Source organism: Sparus aurata, chromosome 9 (genome assembly GCF_900880675.1).
Source record: "Sparus aurata chromosome 9, fSpaAur1.1, whole genome shotgun sequence".
In the NCBI taxonomy this organism is placed as follows: domain Eukaryota; kingdom Metazoa; phylum Chordata; class Actinopteri; order Spariformes; family Sparidae; genus Sparus; species Sparus aurata.
Genome location: NC_044195.1, coordinates 20,131,839 through 20,150,253, shown reverse-complemented (window position 1 = coordinate 20,150,253; position 18,415 = coordinate 20,131,839). Strand labels below are relative to the sequence as shown.

The window sequence follows — 18,415 nt, the reverse complement described above, 5'->3', positions numbered from 1 at the left end:
AATTAAATATGATTGAGGTCTGCTGAGCTGGCTGTGTGAAGAGTTATGAAAAAGTGAACCCTGACATGGTTATTACAAAACAAGCATTGTTTGTCAGCACAGGGCAGATTTAGTATGGGTTTATGTGGCAGGTGTGTTAGTAACAAATACTGGCAGTTTAATCTGAGCAGGGATGTTGATCCCTGCCCTGTATATTTGTAGACAGATTATCAACATCAGCCCTGTGGCCTGGCCAGCCCATGCGGTACTGCAGCTGTGAACAGCAGTGCCCTTCATTATTATAATGCCTCGATGGTCAAATGGTGTCTGGGGGTGAAGAAGGCTCAGGGAAAAGCTGATATTCAGCAAGCTTTCAGGATAAAAATGCCTGTGTTTTAAATCTGTTTGCAATTTCCAGGAGACAGGATTGATCCATGAGGACTCACTCCAGTAATAGAGGCAGTTGTGTGTTTGTTTTGCTTCCTCCATCCCAGCTGTTGCTGCTTCGATTTACACTAAATAACACTGCCAAACGAGTTTTACTCTTAAGTCCAAACCACTGATGCACTAATCAACACCAGCTTGGTGCTCAGCTCAGATAAGTAATCATGTCTAAATATTGGCAGTGTTAATGAGTCACACATTTAACATATTGTTCAGAAATTATTGTAAGAAATCAGCTGTTTACTGTAAGAACAGTGTTTTTTTCCCTTCTTACATCATGAATGCATTCATTTTTATCAGCTTGGTGCTTTAAATGTAACACATAAAGGATATTGTCTGTTTGTAATCACACTATCTGTGCTGCTCGGTGGTGGTGTCATTAAGTCTGTCAGTCCAATACTTTGATCCAGAGGCAAGACTGGATTGGACTCTCGTGACAGTTGTGGTCTAAAGAGGATCAAACCTCAGTCCGGGGTGATCCTTTTAATCAAGCACCACCAATATAATGCGTCACAGTTGCATGTGTCCAACTCTTCTGTGCACCACAACACAAGTCAATGAAATCCTGTTAGCTTGCTACAGCATGCTAACATGTGACCATTAGGGCCACCATGTTTAAATGTTATCAATGATGTCAGTAAGAGAAGTGTAAAAATGACAGCTTTTGACTTGACAGAACTTAACGTGCTGGTCTTGTCATGTTGAGGATTTAAAAACATTTTTTTACTTCGCACTTGTTAACATGCAATTTTCTTGCCTTTGGTCAGGGCCTGGCTGGCCATTTCCAGGCTTAATGCTAAGCTAAGCTAAGCTAAGCGTCTCCTGGCTGAGGCTTACAGAACAGACAAAAGACTGATGTATCAATCTCCTTATTGAACTCTCAGCAGAAAAGCGAAAAGCCGAAGCAAATCCCTGGCAACACTTAATCACATGCCAACGTTTTCCCACTCGTGCTCAATATATAAGAATGGGACTTGCATCTTTATTTTTCATCTATCAGACCATTACAGCTTTTGTTCAGTGAAGTCACCGACCATTGGCTGTGGATATTTAGTCCTCCAGTTATCTATATTTTATCGACAGTGAAGCATATGGCTACATGTAATTTGGAAGGGGTCATTTGTAAAGACAAAATACAGAGAATTACACCACCCAGATTTAAATTGCCTTTCTGCTAAAATCAGCCCTTTAAGCAGCTTAAGGCAAATTATTATATAGCCATGTTTGTTGGGACTGTTTCAAGAGAAAATATCAGAGAAGTGAATTGGCATTGCACTTTAAAAGAGGTGGGGTGGTTGATCGGAAATACCTTTGCCAAACCAACCTTAGCGATACTTTATTCCAAGGTGGCAAAGTTTTGACCCGCTCTACTCTACTTGGCTAACGTCTTCTATTTTGATTTAGAGAATAGAAATGGCTTATTGTGCCTTTAAAGCATCAATAATTATAATCCAAAAGGAACATTCTGCATGTCAGAGGTACTTTTTAACATCAACTTATGTTCCTACTTGTATGTTTGCAAAAGGTAGTTTTTGTATATTTAGCTATAATTGCTTCATAGTTTTCTATTTTTGCTCTCTGCACCAGCATTAATTTCAGGATCAGTGAGAGGGCTGTTGTTTGTGTTCCTTTATAGCCTGAAGAAGTATAGTGGTGACCAGTAGCCCCACCCGACCCCACCACAGACCCTTCATGTGCCTCTCCACACCGGTTATGACACCCTTCCCACGCTTGTTCATTGGCTGAAGCAGAGAATGTTCATGCCGAGTTGTGGTAATGCGCTTCTTCCAGATTCAGAATTCTTCTGTGTCATTTTGAAAAGTTGTGTTCCTCATCCTTGCAAATAATGATTTCTGCTGGTTTTCCCGCTTGCCACCTACTCATCTTCTTTCACGAGGATTACATAAGCAGGCCGACATTCACACCACAGAATGCTGGTTCTGTCAATGTTCTGACTGATCAAGTAGATCCATGTGCTCTCTAGGCTGTCTCCTGTTATAACCATGTAATGACTGCAAGTCCTTGTTGAACTGTTTGTGGTGTAACCGCTAATTAACTTTTGTCTCATGTTGTGTGCCTGTCAAACAGACTTAAAGACCTATTAAGCTTTTTTTCTTCTTTTCTATCCTCCAGTGTTTTAAATCACTGCACCTGAACGCCTCGTCACAAGTCCGGCCTTTAATTCCATGACTTTGTAACATCACACAACGTCACCATGTCACACATTTACATAATTTGTGCTGTGGCCAAAATTTAGCTTTGTTTACGTCAGTGGTGCTGGCCCAGGCATATGTGAGCTGACCAATCAGAGGAGACTGGGTATTGAGTTAGGGGGACCTTAAAGAGACAGGAGCAAAAACTGAGCATTTCAGACAGAGGGTGAATACAGTGCTGCAGCACAAGACAGTAAGAGGCAACTAATGTGTTTTTTGAGCATTAAATCATGTAAACCTATTCCAGTATTAACCTTAAATAAAATTATGAACCTATAAAATGAGGAAAATGTGCATAATATGTCTCCTTTAATGACATTTTAGAGGTTAATCAATATTCTCTATTGTTGTCTGACAAAATTGGACAAATGCCTGTTTTCTGCCTCCTCTATATTTGAATGGCCTGTTAAAAAGCACGGGTAATACTGTTTCAATAGCCTCCATAACATCAAAGTGACAATTATAAAACTGTTTCATTAGTTTTGAAATAAAGCCTGGTGAATTGTTTTAGCGCTCTCCTCTATTTAACAAGTGTAACGTGTTGTTGTAACTTGATAAGTGGGCGGCAGAAGAAAATGGATACATTAAATTGAAAAATAAAAAAAGGCCATTTAAGAAGAATGCATTTTACTTTAATTAACTTTTTGTAAATAAAGTCAAGCAGTGATTCACCTTTTTAGCTTACATCCTATGAGGTCACTGCAAAGGAAACACCTTGACCAGAACTGTAGGTTGGTAATGTATTGTTCCCATAATGAAAAGCTTTCTGTTTGGACTAAGATAATATTTTTCCTCGTCAAGATGAGACGTGCAATTAGTAACCGTGGCAACTGCGCTATGAGGTTGGTTAATGTGTTTGTTCATAATGCCCTCGACTGTGAGGCAACACCAAGTCAACAAACATTATCTCATGCTATGTTCAGGATACATTAGTGTACTGAAAGACTTCCACTTCCCGATGAGCTGTTGATAAAGCTGAATAATGTTTATAATGTTATAATGTTGAAAATGTGTTTGTGCGTGTGTAACAGAGGAGTGATGACGAGGCCGTGGTGGACCGAGGAGGAACGCGAAGCCAACAGGGAACTAACTTTGAGAAAGAAGATCTTGAAGGTATGCGGACAGACCACGAACGCATCTGGAATACAAAAGGGCTTCAAGCAGTTGAGGGCTGCTGCGGCTGAGACCGCCTACTCCGTCCTTGCAACTGCTGCCTGCTCTTGACAGCTTTTTTCATAGTTAAAAGATAAGAGCAGAGTGGGAGGTAGAAAACTGTGGGTGAGCAGAGTTTGCATCGGTAATTTCATAACCACTGAAAAACACGGACAATCAAAACAGAGATACAAACAACTTTGGGTTACTTAAGGCCAGCAGCTTTTCTGATCTGTTTCTGGAGACACACAAAGAAAAAAGCTGCCTTAGGCCATGCACATGTTACAAAAGAGATTATGATTTAGATTGGCTTATCAAATAACAATATTGCTCATGTCCTGTGCGTGGGTAAAGGCATATCTGGGTTTTAAACTTGAAATAAGCTACCAAATACAGAATACCTCAGTTAATTACTCCTGCCATGCATAAACACAACGCTTTGGCATAGCTGTGCCAGTCATCCTGGAGAGCACTGTATGTACTCTACAGCTCGTGGATGACTGAGTCTTCGTGTCATACTGCAGTGAGCTGAGTGGGCTGACTTACGAGTGCAAACACAGACATGCTCTGCCTGTCTTTCTCTCACTCACTCGCGCTGTCTCGTACCTGCACAAACACAAACGTGGATACACAGACTGTAGCCGTGCATTGAAACGCTAAAAAAGAACGGATGCGTGAATTAACAGCCAGGCAACACTGATTCACACATCCTCGAGAATATGCACCGTGATTTAGCAACGAATACAGTAGATGGAAATGTAAATCCCTGAATTATTACATAATAACAACATCACATTTTACACATCATTAGTTTAAACTGCAAATTCACACTTCGCTTGTCAAAACCGTCTGCACTAACTTCATGCAATATGCCTTCAAGTATTTTGTTGTACTGTATAGTATACTGCTAATCTTTACAATAATCTGCTATGCTATGACATACTATACCTTTGTTATGCTATGCTACGCTATGCTATGTTATGTTATGTAATGTTATGCTATGCAATGCTATACCATTCTATGCTATACTTTACTATCCTTCGCCATGTAGGCTATGCTATGTCATGCCATACTATACTATGCTCTGCTATGCAATGCTACTCTATGCTATTCTATACTATGTTGTGCCATACTAAACCATACTATACTATGCCATGCCATGCCATACTGTGCTATACTATACTATACTATATTATATTATGCTATGATATGCTGTGCTATGTGACATTTTTCAGTGCTTTTGTATTCCACTACATTTATTTGATAACTTTAGCAACTAGTTACTTTGCAGATTTCAGCTTCATCAGAACCAAAGTGCAGATTTAATCCGATATTGGTCAGGCTAGTAACAAGTTGACCCATAGTTTACACAAAAGTTTACATATATTGCCAAAAAGTACTTTTGATACTTACGTGAGAACATATAATATCAGATACAACTACTCAAGCACTCTTCATATGGGTGACTTTCACTTTTACAAAAGTAATATTGTAACATGATATCTTTACTCTAGGTTCCTTTAACAACACTGCCAGTAAGTAATATTATATATACCATGACCACTATTTAGACATGATTTTTCACATATTTTCACATTTGACCCCACATTGATTCACTTATTAAATGTTTGTCGGTAAAAGCTCAAAATATTTCAGGGTTTTTTTGTACCATGAAGTCGACTAATTACATTATAGCTTTTTCACAATGGTGATAGTGTAGATTATTGCGTCTTCTTGCTCTTTCAGTTGATATTTTTAGAAATGACCAGACAATAAAACAAAGTATCTCCTCCATATATTTTTCAAATAGAGATGTTGAAAGAAAATAACCTTTTAATCCCAAGATTTATCTTTTCCAACTTGTTCCCTTGTTGTTTTATCTTATAACTGAACCAAATGTCTCTATGAGAAAACCGTTGAATAGCCACATTTTTTTGTGTTGGCAAGGTCATTTTGAGTATGTTTCAGTGAACAGCTATAAAAGGAGGTAACAATTTGATGCTCAATGTGGCATGGTGCATTATCTTGCAGCAGTCCGCATTAATACATTTTATCTGTGTTGCCCAGTAAAAACACTCAAAAACCCATAATAAATAATATAAAGCTTAATGGAGTCACACAAAGACGTAGTGCTAAACCATGATCAGTAAAATCATAATGATTATCTGTAAAGCTTCTGAAAGCGCACGCAGACACACACACACACACACACACACACACACACACACACACAGGTTGATCCTCCTCTAACCAGTGTGCGATGCGTCCCCAGGCCACAGGACTCTCTACATCGGGGTCCACGTCCCGTTGGGCAGCACCAGGCACCGCAGCCATCGCAGGCACCGTCACCATGGCAACAAACACAAGAAGAGGCTCAGTGAACGGGCCCCAACCTTGGTGGAGGGTAGAGAGTCTCCTCTTTATGGTACATCGCCACAATCATAGACGTGCATTAATTATAACCCAAGAATAGTAATTCTACTGATTATCTATACTTCATATGACCAGAAGCGCTCCTTGTGTTCCCAGACACTCCCTCCCAGAGAGTGCAGTTCCTGCTCGGCACTGAGGATGATGATGAGGAGCACATTCCTCATGACCTCTTCACAGAGATGGATGAAATCTGTCTGAGGGATGGAGAGGATTCAGAGTGGAGGGAAAGTGCCAGGTACTGCCAGACCCTCATGACATTAACGTAGCATCTACACTCAGTCATGACCTGCATGTCATTACTCAAAGCTCTGATTGAATGGACAGCCTTGGTCATGATCCCACTCATACTGATGAATGACGTGGCTGTGAGTGCAATGTTTGTGTCGCCATTACATTAATTGCATTTTACTGGTGTAACTGCGGGAGGGGAATTTCTTTGATAATTGCCGATGTTGATGAAGGCATGGAATTTATTTATCAAGTGAATTATGGTCCTCAGTTAAAATGGCAAATCAGACATATTTTATTTATAGTGATACCCTGTTGAGAGGCAATAAGGAAAGGGAGTAAATGAGTAAAACTGAGAAAGAGAGTAAGAGATATTAGAGCTAAATGTGAGGCTGAGATGGACCCAGAATGCGAGTGTTGTTATTGCAGCTAGAGCAGATGGCTGGACAGTTTGCCGTCTGCTGGCCTCTCTTGACTGATACTGAAACTTCTGTTCCAGGTGGCTGAAGTTCGAGGAGGATGTAGAGGACGGGGGAGAACGTTGGAGCAAACCCTATGTAGCCACTCTGTCTCTGCACAGCCTGTTTGAGCTGCGGAGCTGCATTATCAACAGCACCGTGCTGCTCGACATGAGGGCGAATAGCATTGAAGAGATTGCAGGTAACTACTTTAATAAGATTTACAGTTTTTTGTCAACTCAAGACAGCTGAACTCAGAAAATGTTGCCTGGATGGCTTCAACATTTTGAATGTAAAACAAGCTTAAATTGCACCGGCTCACTTGTCATTTCATGTACTGAGGAGCTTTTCTTAACACTGCGATGAGTATTGTACTGTAGGAAAATGAACTTACAGACTCTTTGAAACTGGAAACATGAATCCATATAACATGTCTGTGTCTACCATAGACATGGTCTTGGACCACCAGGAGTTATACGCGCCTCTGGGAGACGCGCTCAGAAAGAAAGTGCGGGAAACCTTACTGAAGCAGCATCATCACCAGAACCAGAAGAAGCTGGCTAACCGCCTGCCAATTGTACGTTCACTTGCTGACATGGGTCGACGGGCATCGGAGCTCCACCTGGACAAGAATGGTAAGAAAATCGGACAACTGCAGTTAGAGTTTAGTCTCAAACTAATCTCTGTCCCATCTTATTCTCAGTTTTTTTAATGGGAAGAAGGCACCTATAAGTTGAACTGTTCTGTTCTTCTCCTGTCGAAAAACATGATGGATGTATTTTAGTACATAGGTGTAGTACCAGGACCACAAAGCTGTTGATGACATGGTTTGGGGTTTTAGTTCGGTTATGTCCCGTTTTATTTTGTAGGTTCACTCCTGATGGTTCATGTTTTGCCTTGCACTTCCTGTCTTTGTCTTTTTCCCACATTTTTTCCTGTTTCATTTGTTAATTAGTCCCTGTTTATGAAGTGTTGTGTTTTTACGTACTCTTAGTTGGTTCATCTATATTTCCTGTCTGTGATCGCTTGCATGTCCACTGTGTTCCATGTTGTTGTTTTGGTTTGTTCTCAGTTTTGTTTTCTTCATTTTTCCTTCATACCCTTTTGCCTGGTTTTGTTGTGTGCCATTGTGTCTCAAGAATTTTTGTCACTGGCCTTTTTTTTTTTATTGCCTTAATTAAGATTTTTTGATTTTGAACTTTGCCAATGAAGCTCACCTTTTGTTCAAGCTAATCAAGGCCAGCTAGGGTGGGTCTTCCCATTAGTTGGTTGTGTTTAGCTTCTGAAGCTTGAAATAACATTAGCCTGCTAGCTTTACTAAGAAAGCAACTGAAAGAAATAAACTAATAGGAGCTTGTAGGAAAGAAACAATACTGCCATCAATGTAACTGGGCATCTATGAGTCACCAAACGGTTTGATAAGTCAGTAGGTTTAATAAGAAAATAATAGATGGGACACAGAGACGTAGTGAAATGACCAGCAAAAACAGCTCCTTTTTATTTTCTCTCACTTTTGTCGTGATGGGCGACAACTTGTGCCTTTCTGCAATTCACACAAATTACCGTCTTGTGTTCTCTAGCGTGGTTGGTGGGGGAATAAATCATGCGTTTACGATGGTACAGGACTAAGTGGTCAGTGACTGTCTGCAATCGATGATGCCATCATCCATCAGCACTAACCCTACCCTCGATTGTCCCTCTTGAAATTGTTCCCGACCCAGTGATAGGGACTGTGGAAGAGGTCGCTAGCTTTTTTTTTTCTAAATAAGAATTTTTTTTCTCATGAATTCTGGGACAATTTGACTTCCTCTGGCCTCTATAATTATATAAATGAAACATTCTGAGGAGGAATAATGAGTCTTTGGTTCAAGTTGTTTACAGCGTATTGACATTTTGGCTCCCAAGTCGACGTAACTTATGTTTAATGGGGTCCAATTCAAAAAGGCTCGGAACCACTTCTCAACTGGATCCTGGTCAGTTGTGTTTAAATGTGGATACTTTGTAAATCTGCAATATGTGTGTATGTGTCTTAAGCATATGGTCCTAACTTGCGTATGTTCCCATCTTTTCTTGATTCCTGATTCTACACACCATCTGCCCACCCACCTGCCACAGCCTCACTGAAGCCAACAGGTGCTGGTTTAAATAGTATGCCCGTGTCCCTTTACCATACTTAAATAACATATTGTGGAGGGGAGAATTCTCAAGATTCGTGTTGATATTGGCAGCTCAAAATAGGTTGCTTTTGTTGGATTGAAGTCATTGAGCTAAGATGAAAAAACAACATTCAAAAGTACGTTATATAAATATACAAATTTGTTTTTCTGTTGATCTTCACAGTACAAGAACTATTTAGTTGAATTTTGGGCTAAATTTAGTCCAAGAGAGGCTTGTAATTGGAATCGCTACTTGCCAATCTCATTGCCAGCTACTGTACATTTTATAAGCTTCAGGTTTGCCAAAACCACATGACAAAATTAGTTACGCAGAGCTCACCAAACTGTTTGATAAATCATTTTCTAGTTTGCTAAGACTCTTAGTGGCCCATCATGAGCAACTTCATTACACTGGTGTGGCATTTTCAAGCTAATTTCTAAGCGACAGCGTCTGATAAGCTCCACATCCTGCTTTGTGAGCGTATTAAGCGCTGTAATTAGTGTTAATTTTTTGACCCTGCTGTTTACTGCACACAGAAATTAAGCCAGACCTGTCAGGCATCTTGGCAGTAATCACGTGAGCGTAAAAGCCGGTGATCCGTGTGATCCTCTCTTTTGTTTTTCCTTTGTAGAGATATTCTGACTTTGTCAGTCTCATTATAATTGGTGAAATCATCAGCTGCTGAAATGTTGAGAAAAGTTCTGAATTTGACTCATGATTCTCCTGTCTGTACTATTCAGATCAGATGTCTTCCTCCCAATCTCAGTTAGCGGGTCCAGATGGAAAAGGGGACGCCAGTAGAGATAACAGTTCTGTCGACTTTAGCAAGGTATAGTCAACACACTACAATACATACAGTACTGTTTTTCTCAAGTTATAGGCATAGTGTTAGAAAACTTGTGCTTTGCTTAAAGGTACAATATATTACATTCAGTGACATATTCTGGTTACAGCATTTGACTCTCCCAGTCCAGAGCAACTTGCTCAGGAGAATCGGGGGAGTGTTTGTGTTTACCACGCCAGCACAGGAGCTTTGGACCCAGATGGGTCAGGGCTAGCTGGTTAGCATGCTTCAGTACATACCTCTGCAACACTATATATATATATATATTTGGCATTATGTTGATAGTTTAATCATTCAAAGTTAATTTAATTGTCAGCTAAAAAAGTTTTGCACCTATTAGGGAGCCTGCATCAGTGTCAAAAAGGGACTGATTGGACTTTAATCAGAGTTGGCTTAATTATAAGGAGCTGTCGTGATATAGTTGTATATAACAAATATAATTCTTACTAAAAGTATGTCATATTTGACAGATATGAGCCTACTAATATTTGTATGCGTGTTAAACAATGAACAGGAGGTCAGTGTTGGTGTTTTTAATGTTAAGGTCACTGCTGCACCATCTAAAGGTAACAGCGAGCCACTAAGAGAGCTATTGTAGAGGGATCTTATCTTAACAGAGTGTAAAGACTGTATATAAACTGAATATTAAATGATTCACACACACAAAAACACTTTCACCTTAGAAACATTCATTGCGATAATGCAGCTAACACTGGGTGAAAAAATGCTCAATAGACAAATAAAGGCTATAACAATGGCTCCTTACTCACTTGTTCTCTGTTATGAACAAAAATGTATACAAGCCTGTGAGCAAGGGAGCCACCAGCACACACACACCCACAACTGCCATCCGTGAGTGGGTGAGTGAGTGACAGACCTGCAAACCAAATGCAGCTTTTGCTCCGACGGTCATCTAGTAAGGGATTAGGATTATAACCATGGTAAGTATGATAAAAGTCATTCAGCACTGATGATAACCTCATGACACCCACACGCAGCAGACACAAAGACCAAATCCCCCTGCGTAGTTTGTATGCGTTTAACCTCATGTCGAGGTCAGCGTTTGAACTGCATCATGTACTTTGCCCTTTTCACCAAATCATTTATAAAATGTGCTCTGCTTATACGGAGGACTGTTTAAAGCCCGAGTGACGCCCCAATCTACACAGCAGCCCTTTTAATACACATACGACTTTTACATTTGAAGAACACAGCTGCAGCGGGTGATTATCATCTCCATGTTATTGTTTCCTTGATACACACATTATCTGCCATGCTCATGTTTTATGGAAGTCACGATCCATCAGCATATTAAAAATGTTCTTTGGAGCCATATGAACTGTATGAAGGAACAAACAACACTCCGGGCGACACTTGTCAACTCCACATAATTATCGCTGAAAAATCAACACCCCTTAGTATTCCTCAAAAATCTGTACAATGTAGTTGCACTACATCAAAGAGTGGATGAGAGATAAAGCTACTGTAAGAGGATCAGATCCAGGGTCAGCTTTTATACACTTTTAGGCATCGCACTGCTGGGAAATAAATGATGCCGCATCATAATGAATCGTTGTTATGCAACAGGTCAAACTAACATGTATGGTTCTGTAATCTTTTGTAATATTTCGTTCTGACACATCTGTGATGTATTTGAATATTACGCACAAAGCCCGAGCAGCTGGACTATATTTAGACCAGAGTCAAGTCGAAACATGGAGTTTAAGGGTTAAATGCGAGGATAAACGCACGTGATAATGACTTATTTATAGAATGCACTTTTGAACATAAATGATCTCTTCTCAAAGCTTGCTCTCAGTCAAAGCAGCTTAGAAGATAAGCTTAAAGGAAAAAAGGGTGTCAAGGCCCTTTATGTGACACTCTTAACACTGTACCGTGTGCCCTTCTTTCAGATAGACCTTCACTTCATGAAGAAGATCCCACCAGGGGCAGAGGCCTGTAATGTCTTAGTGGGAGAGCTGGAGTTTCTGAACAAGCCGGTGGTGGCGTTCGTACGTCTGTCGCCAGCGGTCCTGCTCAACGGGCTGGCAGAAGTCCCCATTGCCACAAGGTTACTGCAGATGATACCGATTCAGCTAAATCTGTCAGAAATATCTCTTATTTATCCTGCTGAACCCTGCCTGATACCCAGTAATGTGCAGGGATTAAAGGCAGTTTCTGTCAGTTTGGTTGCAAAATCCACAAATTTAGCTCATCTACATGCAGGCAGGTGAGAGAGTGAGCTGCTGTGGCGAGTGAGACACTCTTTGTCGCTCTGAAACGTTCTTGAGATTCCCACCCTCCTCTCAAAGGCTGTGGCTGTTAGTCTTCATGACTAGATGTACAAAACATACTTTTTTGCTTGTGATCTGGCAAGGTCTCCAACAGATTTGACTCTTATTAAAGCAACAAAATATAACTTCCTGGAGAAAGATAGCTGATTGTTGAGACGTCATCTGATAATGCAGCTTGGGTCGGATGCCAACTCACAGATATCTTCAGTTAGCATGCTGACCTGCTAACTCCAGTCTGTCATGTCTTGGAATAACACTTTGTACCGCAAGAGGCAAGTTTCAGCTGACATACGCCTGTGGCAGTCCCAACATTTTACAAGCTTTCAGCTTATTAAATGAACCGAACAAACTCACAAAATGTCAAGGACGGAACCCGTCCTGCACCTCCTTTTACATCTTCAGCATCAGTGGTTCATCATCTACATCTACTGATGTGGACTAGAGTTGTAGATATGAGTTGGTTTTTTTTGCTCTAATCTCGAATGTGCATCTAAGTGATTTCTGATTCAGATTTGATTTGACTGTGCATTCAAATATCTGTGTCTGCTTTTAGGTTCCTGTTCATCCTTTTAGGGCCTCTGGGCAGAGGGCCTCAGTATCACGAGATCGGACGGTCGATCGCAACACTTATGACAGATGAGGTAAGAATTCACTGAAGAACCTTGTTTATTTATTCAACAGTGTTATTCATTAATGCGTTAAAGAGGGTGAATTGTTTTGAATGTCAACCAGATGTCGAGTTTCTGCAGGCACTTTGCATAAATTCACAGTCCAGCCGAACTCAACAAATTCCTGAAGTGATGGAACATTTCTCAGCATGAAACACAGCTCAGAGCTTCTATGACATGTTTTTGGCGATTAGTCAGCCCTCATGTCCTCCTATTTTGTCCGCGATTTAGGCTGCCATCAATTATTGCTGAGACAGAAACTTGGTTTGACAGTCCACACTTTGTTATAGACTCTTTGGAAGGAGCTGACTTGGTTAAACTGCATATTTTATAGAGGGGAAATTGTGAGTCAGTGGTACAACGCTGTCGTTTGGGTAGAGCTCAACCATTAGTCCATTAGTCCATCTGAAGAGACTCAATCGCCAACTTTTATGATGACTGATGAATAGTTTCTGACATTTTTCAAACTAAATATAATTGATTTGTTGGTTCCAGCTTGTTAAATGTGAGGATCGGCTGCTTTTCTCCATCATTCGTGACAGTAGATGAAGAGTCTTTGGGTTTCGGACTGTTGGTGGGTCAATAGAAGCAATTTGAAGACGTCACTTTAGACTCTGGGAAACAGCAGATCAGTAGATAATGATAGTGATCATTAGTCGCACAGACATCTCACTATCTACAATATGGGACTTTTAAATGGGCACTATGTAACTTTTCTTTTACCTGTATTTTTTAACTATAGGACCTTTAGACAGGCAATTGGCTCTTTTTGATCTCAATCCACCAAAACTAAAAACACACAACTGTTTTTCTCTTAACATGCACCTTTAAGTCATGAGCACAGCCCTGATAGACCTTTTTTTTGATTTTCTGTCTCCAGGTTTTCCATGATGTTGCCTATAAAGCCAAAGACCGCAACGATCTGATCGCCGGGATCGATGAATTTCTCGATCAAGTGACTGTCCTGCCTCCGGGAGAGTGGGACCCGTCCATACGAATAGAGCCACCGAAGAACGTACCTTCACAGGTCAGTCGGAGTTTAGACAGCTGGTTGCCTTGTTTTTCAATTTGTAAAAAAAAAAAAGAAGCTGACTGTTTTGGATTTGTGCAACAGGAGGGGAGGAAGAAGAGTAACATTTTACCAAATGGATTAGTAGAGGGTGAAGAAGAGGAGGAGCAGGACGGCCACGGGGGTCCAGAACTGCAGCGGACCGGAAGGTAAAGTGAACTCTGATCAGCAGGAGCAGAGCGTTAAGTTTTTACCTACACATAAAGTAATATTATTTTGAACAGTGCTTCATACTGAACTGTGGACACAATGCATAATGTCAGCACGGCATGCAGCCTACTCACTGCTTTGTTGCAGAGAATTTATTTATAATTGAAGGACTCAGCCTCCAGAGAGTAACACCACACTGCATTTTGTCATGTTTTTTAATTAAGAAGAACTTAGAAGGAGACAGCAGTGCATGTAAATTCCATGTAAGTGTTGAGATGTTTCCAGTGTTAGAGTTGATCCTTAAATTCATCCAAAATGTTTCCAATAGAAAGGACACTAATGCTGACAAAGGTCAATAATGTTCGGCATGCAGACAAGTTTTATGAAACTGAATGTTTTCAAAAGTGTACGGAGACTTTTCTAAAGTCAAGCCAGTAAACTGAAAATGTCGACAGTATGCACACTGTAAGGCTGATTGGCTAACCGTGGGTAAACCTGGTCTGTAGTTGTAGTTATGAAGTGGTTTCCATAGAAACATCCTGCCTCGAGATGTCTATTTGCAGCTAGACCTTTCGATCAGCGAGGCCTATCACACGCAGTGGCTGAAAACTGGTGTAAAAGAAGGCAAGTTAGAGTAAAACAAACAATGTAGTACATTTTTTAAGACTGCAGTTGTTAAAATGTATATTAATTTATGTTACTTCATCTTTGAGAGAATGCACCCTCACACTTTTTATATTTTCGTCCTGAACCAAAATCAGGACACAAAGGTACAAAGTCGGCACACGCTCACAAATCTTCAGGACAAAGTTGACTATCTCAATTTCACCAGTTTATTCGGTTCAACCAACATGCAGACGTCTCGGCCTAGTGGCCTTCATCAGAGCATGGAGGCAAACGGAAGTCGTGCCATAATGTTACGTTAACACTAGAATAGTTTTATTATCCTTTTGGAAGACATTTAACACCAAAGTACTTCCCATCCCCACCAACAGCAAAGAATATAAATGCATCAAAATGCAAGTGACATACCCTACATAACACATGGATTTATTCAAAGGAGACACATTATGCTCAATTATCAGGTTCATGATGTTATAATGGGTTACTACTAAAAAAGGTTTACAAGCCTGACGTGCTCGAAAAACACATCAGTTTTCTCCCTCTGTCCAGTGCTGCAGCTCCGTATCCCCCTCTGTCTGAAACACTCTGTTTTAGCTCCTGTCTCTTTAAGAACGCCCCTCAACAATACCCAGTCTGCTCTGATTGGTCAGCCCACACACGCCTGAGAGACAGAGCAGCTGTGCTACATCACTTCTCACACCCCAAACTAGCCACGAGACAAAAATTATGAAAATGCGTGACATGGTGACATAGTGTGATGTCACAAAGTCACAGAATTAAAAGCGGGACAAGTGATGAGGCGTTTCTGAAGCAGTGATTTCTGTAGGAGAATAAAGTTTCTGCTGGTGTGGACTTAACTTTTACTTTCAAGACCTTTTGTCGAAAGAAGCGAAAGAAAGAAGAAGTATAACAGGTCTCCTTTAATAGAGCGTGAGGTATGAAAGATCTCTGAGCACAGTGAGTTCATTAAGATGGTACCCTGTACGTCTGTCCTCATGGTAACAACTCATTTTCACCAGAGAGAGGGTGTGATACATCACTGAGGATTGCCCATCCATTTATCTGCCACTCGGGTCTCACAAAGCAGTGACATGCTGTGTTGTTGCTAGACGTATTAACAGTCTTTCTGTGTTCTTGTGAAAAATTCCACGCAATGAAGTTTTGAATGAAGTTCAGAGTTAAAAACGTGGGTTGGCATGGCATGAAACTGAGCATGGTCAGCTTCTCCAAAAGATTTGTGTGTGTGTGTGTGTGTGTGTGTGTGTGTTTTCTTTGTACCTTTGGATATTCAGCAGTTGGAATTTCTATGACTGTTTCAAAATATGTCTTTACATTTCTAGGTGGTTTGGCGGCCTCCTCCTAGACATCAAGCGCAAGACGCCCCACTACCTGTCCGACTACACCGACGCGTTCAGTTTACAGTGTGTGGCCTCCTTCCTCTTCCTCTACTGTGCCTGCATGTCCCCTGTCATCACCTTCGGAGGACTTCTGGGCGAGGCAACAGAAGGACGCATAGTAAATCCCTTTCCCCTTTACTCTGAATGTTCACAGTGTTCCGCCGAGACTGGCCATGCAGTGTGCACTGCTGCAAACCTTAGACCCGACAACAGTTCTGCTATGGTGAGGATTTCTTTAATTAACCACCCATCAATAATATTTCCGTCCCCTTTCCCCCAGAGTGCAATTGAGTCGCTGTTCGGAGCCTCTCTGACTGGAATCGCCTATTCCCTGTTCGCCGGGCAGCCGCTCACCATTCTGGGCAGCACGGGGCCGGTGCTCGTGTTTGAAAAGATATTATTCAAATTCTGCAAGTATGCTATTTTTTTTCTTCATTTGACTGTACATGTAAATCATCTTCAACTTCCTGTTTATTTAATCTACACATGATGCATGATGTCATGATTACACTGATGGGGTGGGTTCTGTGGGCGCGGATGAACCCTCTCCTGAACATCTGGCCTCCTATAGATCATTAAATATTCTGATTATATGGACATATACCAATTCATTTCATTCTGAAAGTGACTTCCTGTCATCCACCACCGTAAACAATCATTATCTGACATGATTTGATTCCTCACAGCGATTTATTCCCCCTTCTATCTCCTCTAAGGGAGTATGGCTTGTCCTATCTGTCGCTGAGGACCTGCATCGGTCTGTGGACGGCTTTCCTCTGCATCATGCTGGTGGCCACAGACGCCAGCTCCCTCGTTTGTTACATCACACGTTTCACAGAGGAAGCCTTCGCCTCGCTCATCTGCATCATCTTCATCTACGAGGCCTTGGAGAAACTCATCCACCTGGGGGACCACTACCCCTTCAACAAGAACAACAACCTGGACAAACTCACCACGTACTCGTACGTGAGCAGGGGAAAAAAAGAGAATAATTACTGTATTCATCTTTTTGGAAGTACTGCAAATCTCTGCCAGTTGAGGGGATTATGTAGTCACCCTGATGTTCATGTGCTTCCACAGATGTTCATGCGTCGAGCCCTCTGACCCCACCAATGCTACTCTGAAGTATTGGGAGGTCACCAATGTCACCGCCTCAGAAATCTACTGGGAAGCGCTGGAGGTCAAGGTACCACCCACACCCACCTGGTTACTTAAAGAAAATAAACTAAAAATAAATAAATCATTCATGATGGTTTTATTCAATATTAAAACAAAATCAGATATTATTGAGTCACACAAAGACAAACCAAAAAAGATACATTTCCACCTTAAAGTGGCATGCTTTCCCAGATGGAGGAAACTGAACAGAGCAGATTAAGGGCATGTGGGCTGGATTATATTGGATTACTCATCGCAAATCACTATAAAAGCAAATTGTTTCATACCCAGTTAAGTTGTTCGTGGATGCTCATAAACACCATTTGTGCAAGAGTGTCATCTACCTCTCATCACGTGATCAGTGTGAACGACGCCTGACCTCTACCTGCTGTTTCAGGACTGTATTGAGAACCGCGGGGAGTTTGTGGGCAGCGCCTGCGGCCCCAAGGGGCCCTATGTTCCTGACGTCCTCTTCTGGTGTGTCATTCTCTTCTTCTCCACCGTCATCATGTCCGCCTTCCTCAAGAACTTCAAGTTCAGCAATTACTTTCCAACAAAGGTACATGATAATCCAAGCATGGAGATGAAGCTTGTACAGTTGCTGAACAAGGTTTTTAGTCATTTAGCATGGTGCAGTGGTACACTCTAGTGGCGACATGTAGGGACTGCATCATAGAAAGAAGGACACTTGGAAAAAGAGGAGTCCTGTTTCCTGTTTGCAGTTACACTGGGTAGAATTATGGCAGACCAAAGAGGGGACATGAGGTTAATATTGGCCCACCAGATGTTTTAAGTGGGAGAAAATCAACATCTTTTCTTAAAAAGCACTCAAAACCTCTGGCAGGCCAACATTGGGAGCAAGTCAGAGGAAAATAAATGAAACTACAATGTTTAACGTTCTCCTCTCTACCAGGTGAGGTCAGTCATCAGTGATTTTGCCGTCTTCTTCACCATACTTACCATGGTCCTAGTCGACTACGCCTTAGGGATCCCCTCCCCAAAACTCCAGGTTCCCAGCGTGTTTAAGGTGGGCAAGTCCCCAAAATAAGGTCACCAGATTTATCTGATCAACAAATTGCAAACTCACCACATTTTTCAACAAGCTGCTATTTGTGTCTAACCAAAAACACCTTATTTTCTTTTTTTG

At 41.2% G+C, this 18,415-nt stretch overlaps 1 protein-coding gene across 5 annotated transcripts in view; it reads left to right on the top strand.

Annotated features, from left to right (window-relative positions):
• slc4a10b (solute carrier family 4 member 10b) overlaps window positions 1–18,415 on the top strand; it is a 31,207-nt gene that overhangs the window by 5,924 nt on the left and 6,868 nt on the right. For 3 of the 5 annotated variants that reach the window (XM_030429136.1, XM_030429134.1, XM_030429137.1), the window contains 17 exons: window positions 3,668–3,749; window positions 6,061–6,213; window positions 6,318–6,456; window positions 6,949–7,109; window positions 7,357–7,542; window positions 9,023–9,040; window positions 9,805–9,893; window positions 11,822–11,979; window positions 12,756–12,843; window positions 13,751–13,897; window positions 13,985–14,088; window positions 16,054–16,228; window positions 16,391–16,524; window positions 16,827–17,072; window positions 17,191–17,296; window positions 17,666–17,827; window positions 18,182–18,295. In XM_030429136.1, coding sequence (XP_030284996.1) covers window positions 3,668–3,749; window positions 6,061–6,213; window positions 6,318–6,456; window positions 6,949–7,109; window positions 7,357–7,542; window positions 9,023–9,040; window positions 9,805–9,893; window positions 11,822–11,979; window positions 12,756–12,843; window positions 13,751–13,897; window positions 13,985–14,088; window positions 16,054–16,228; window positions 16,391–16,524; window positions 16,827–17,072; window positions 17,191–17,296; window positions 17,666–17,827; window positions 18,182–18,295 — 2,262 coding nt within the window. The remainder of the gene's footprint in view (window positions 1–3,667; window positions 3,750–6,060; window positions 6,214–6,317; window positions 6,457–6,948; window positions 7,110–7,356; window positions 7,543–9,022; window positions 9,041–9,804; window positions 9,894–11,821; window positions 11,980–12,755; window positions 12,844–13,750; window positions 13,898–13,984; window positions 14,089–16,053; window positions 16,229–16,390; window positions 16,525–16,826; window positions 17,073–17,190; window positions 17,297–17,665; window positions 17,828–18,181; window positions 18,296–18,415) is intronic. The other 2 variants (XM_030429138.1, XM_030429135.1) reach the window with 1 other exon arrangement.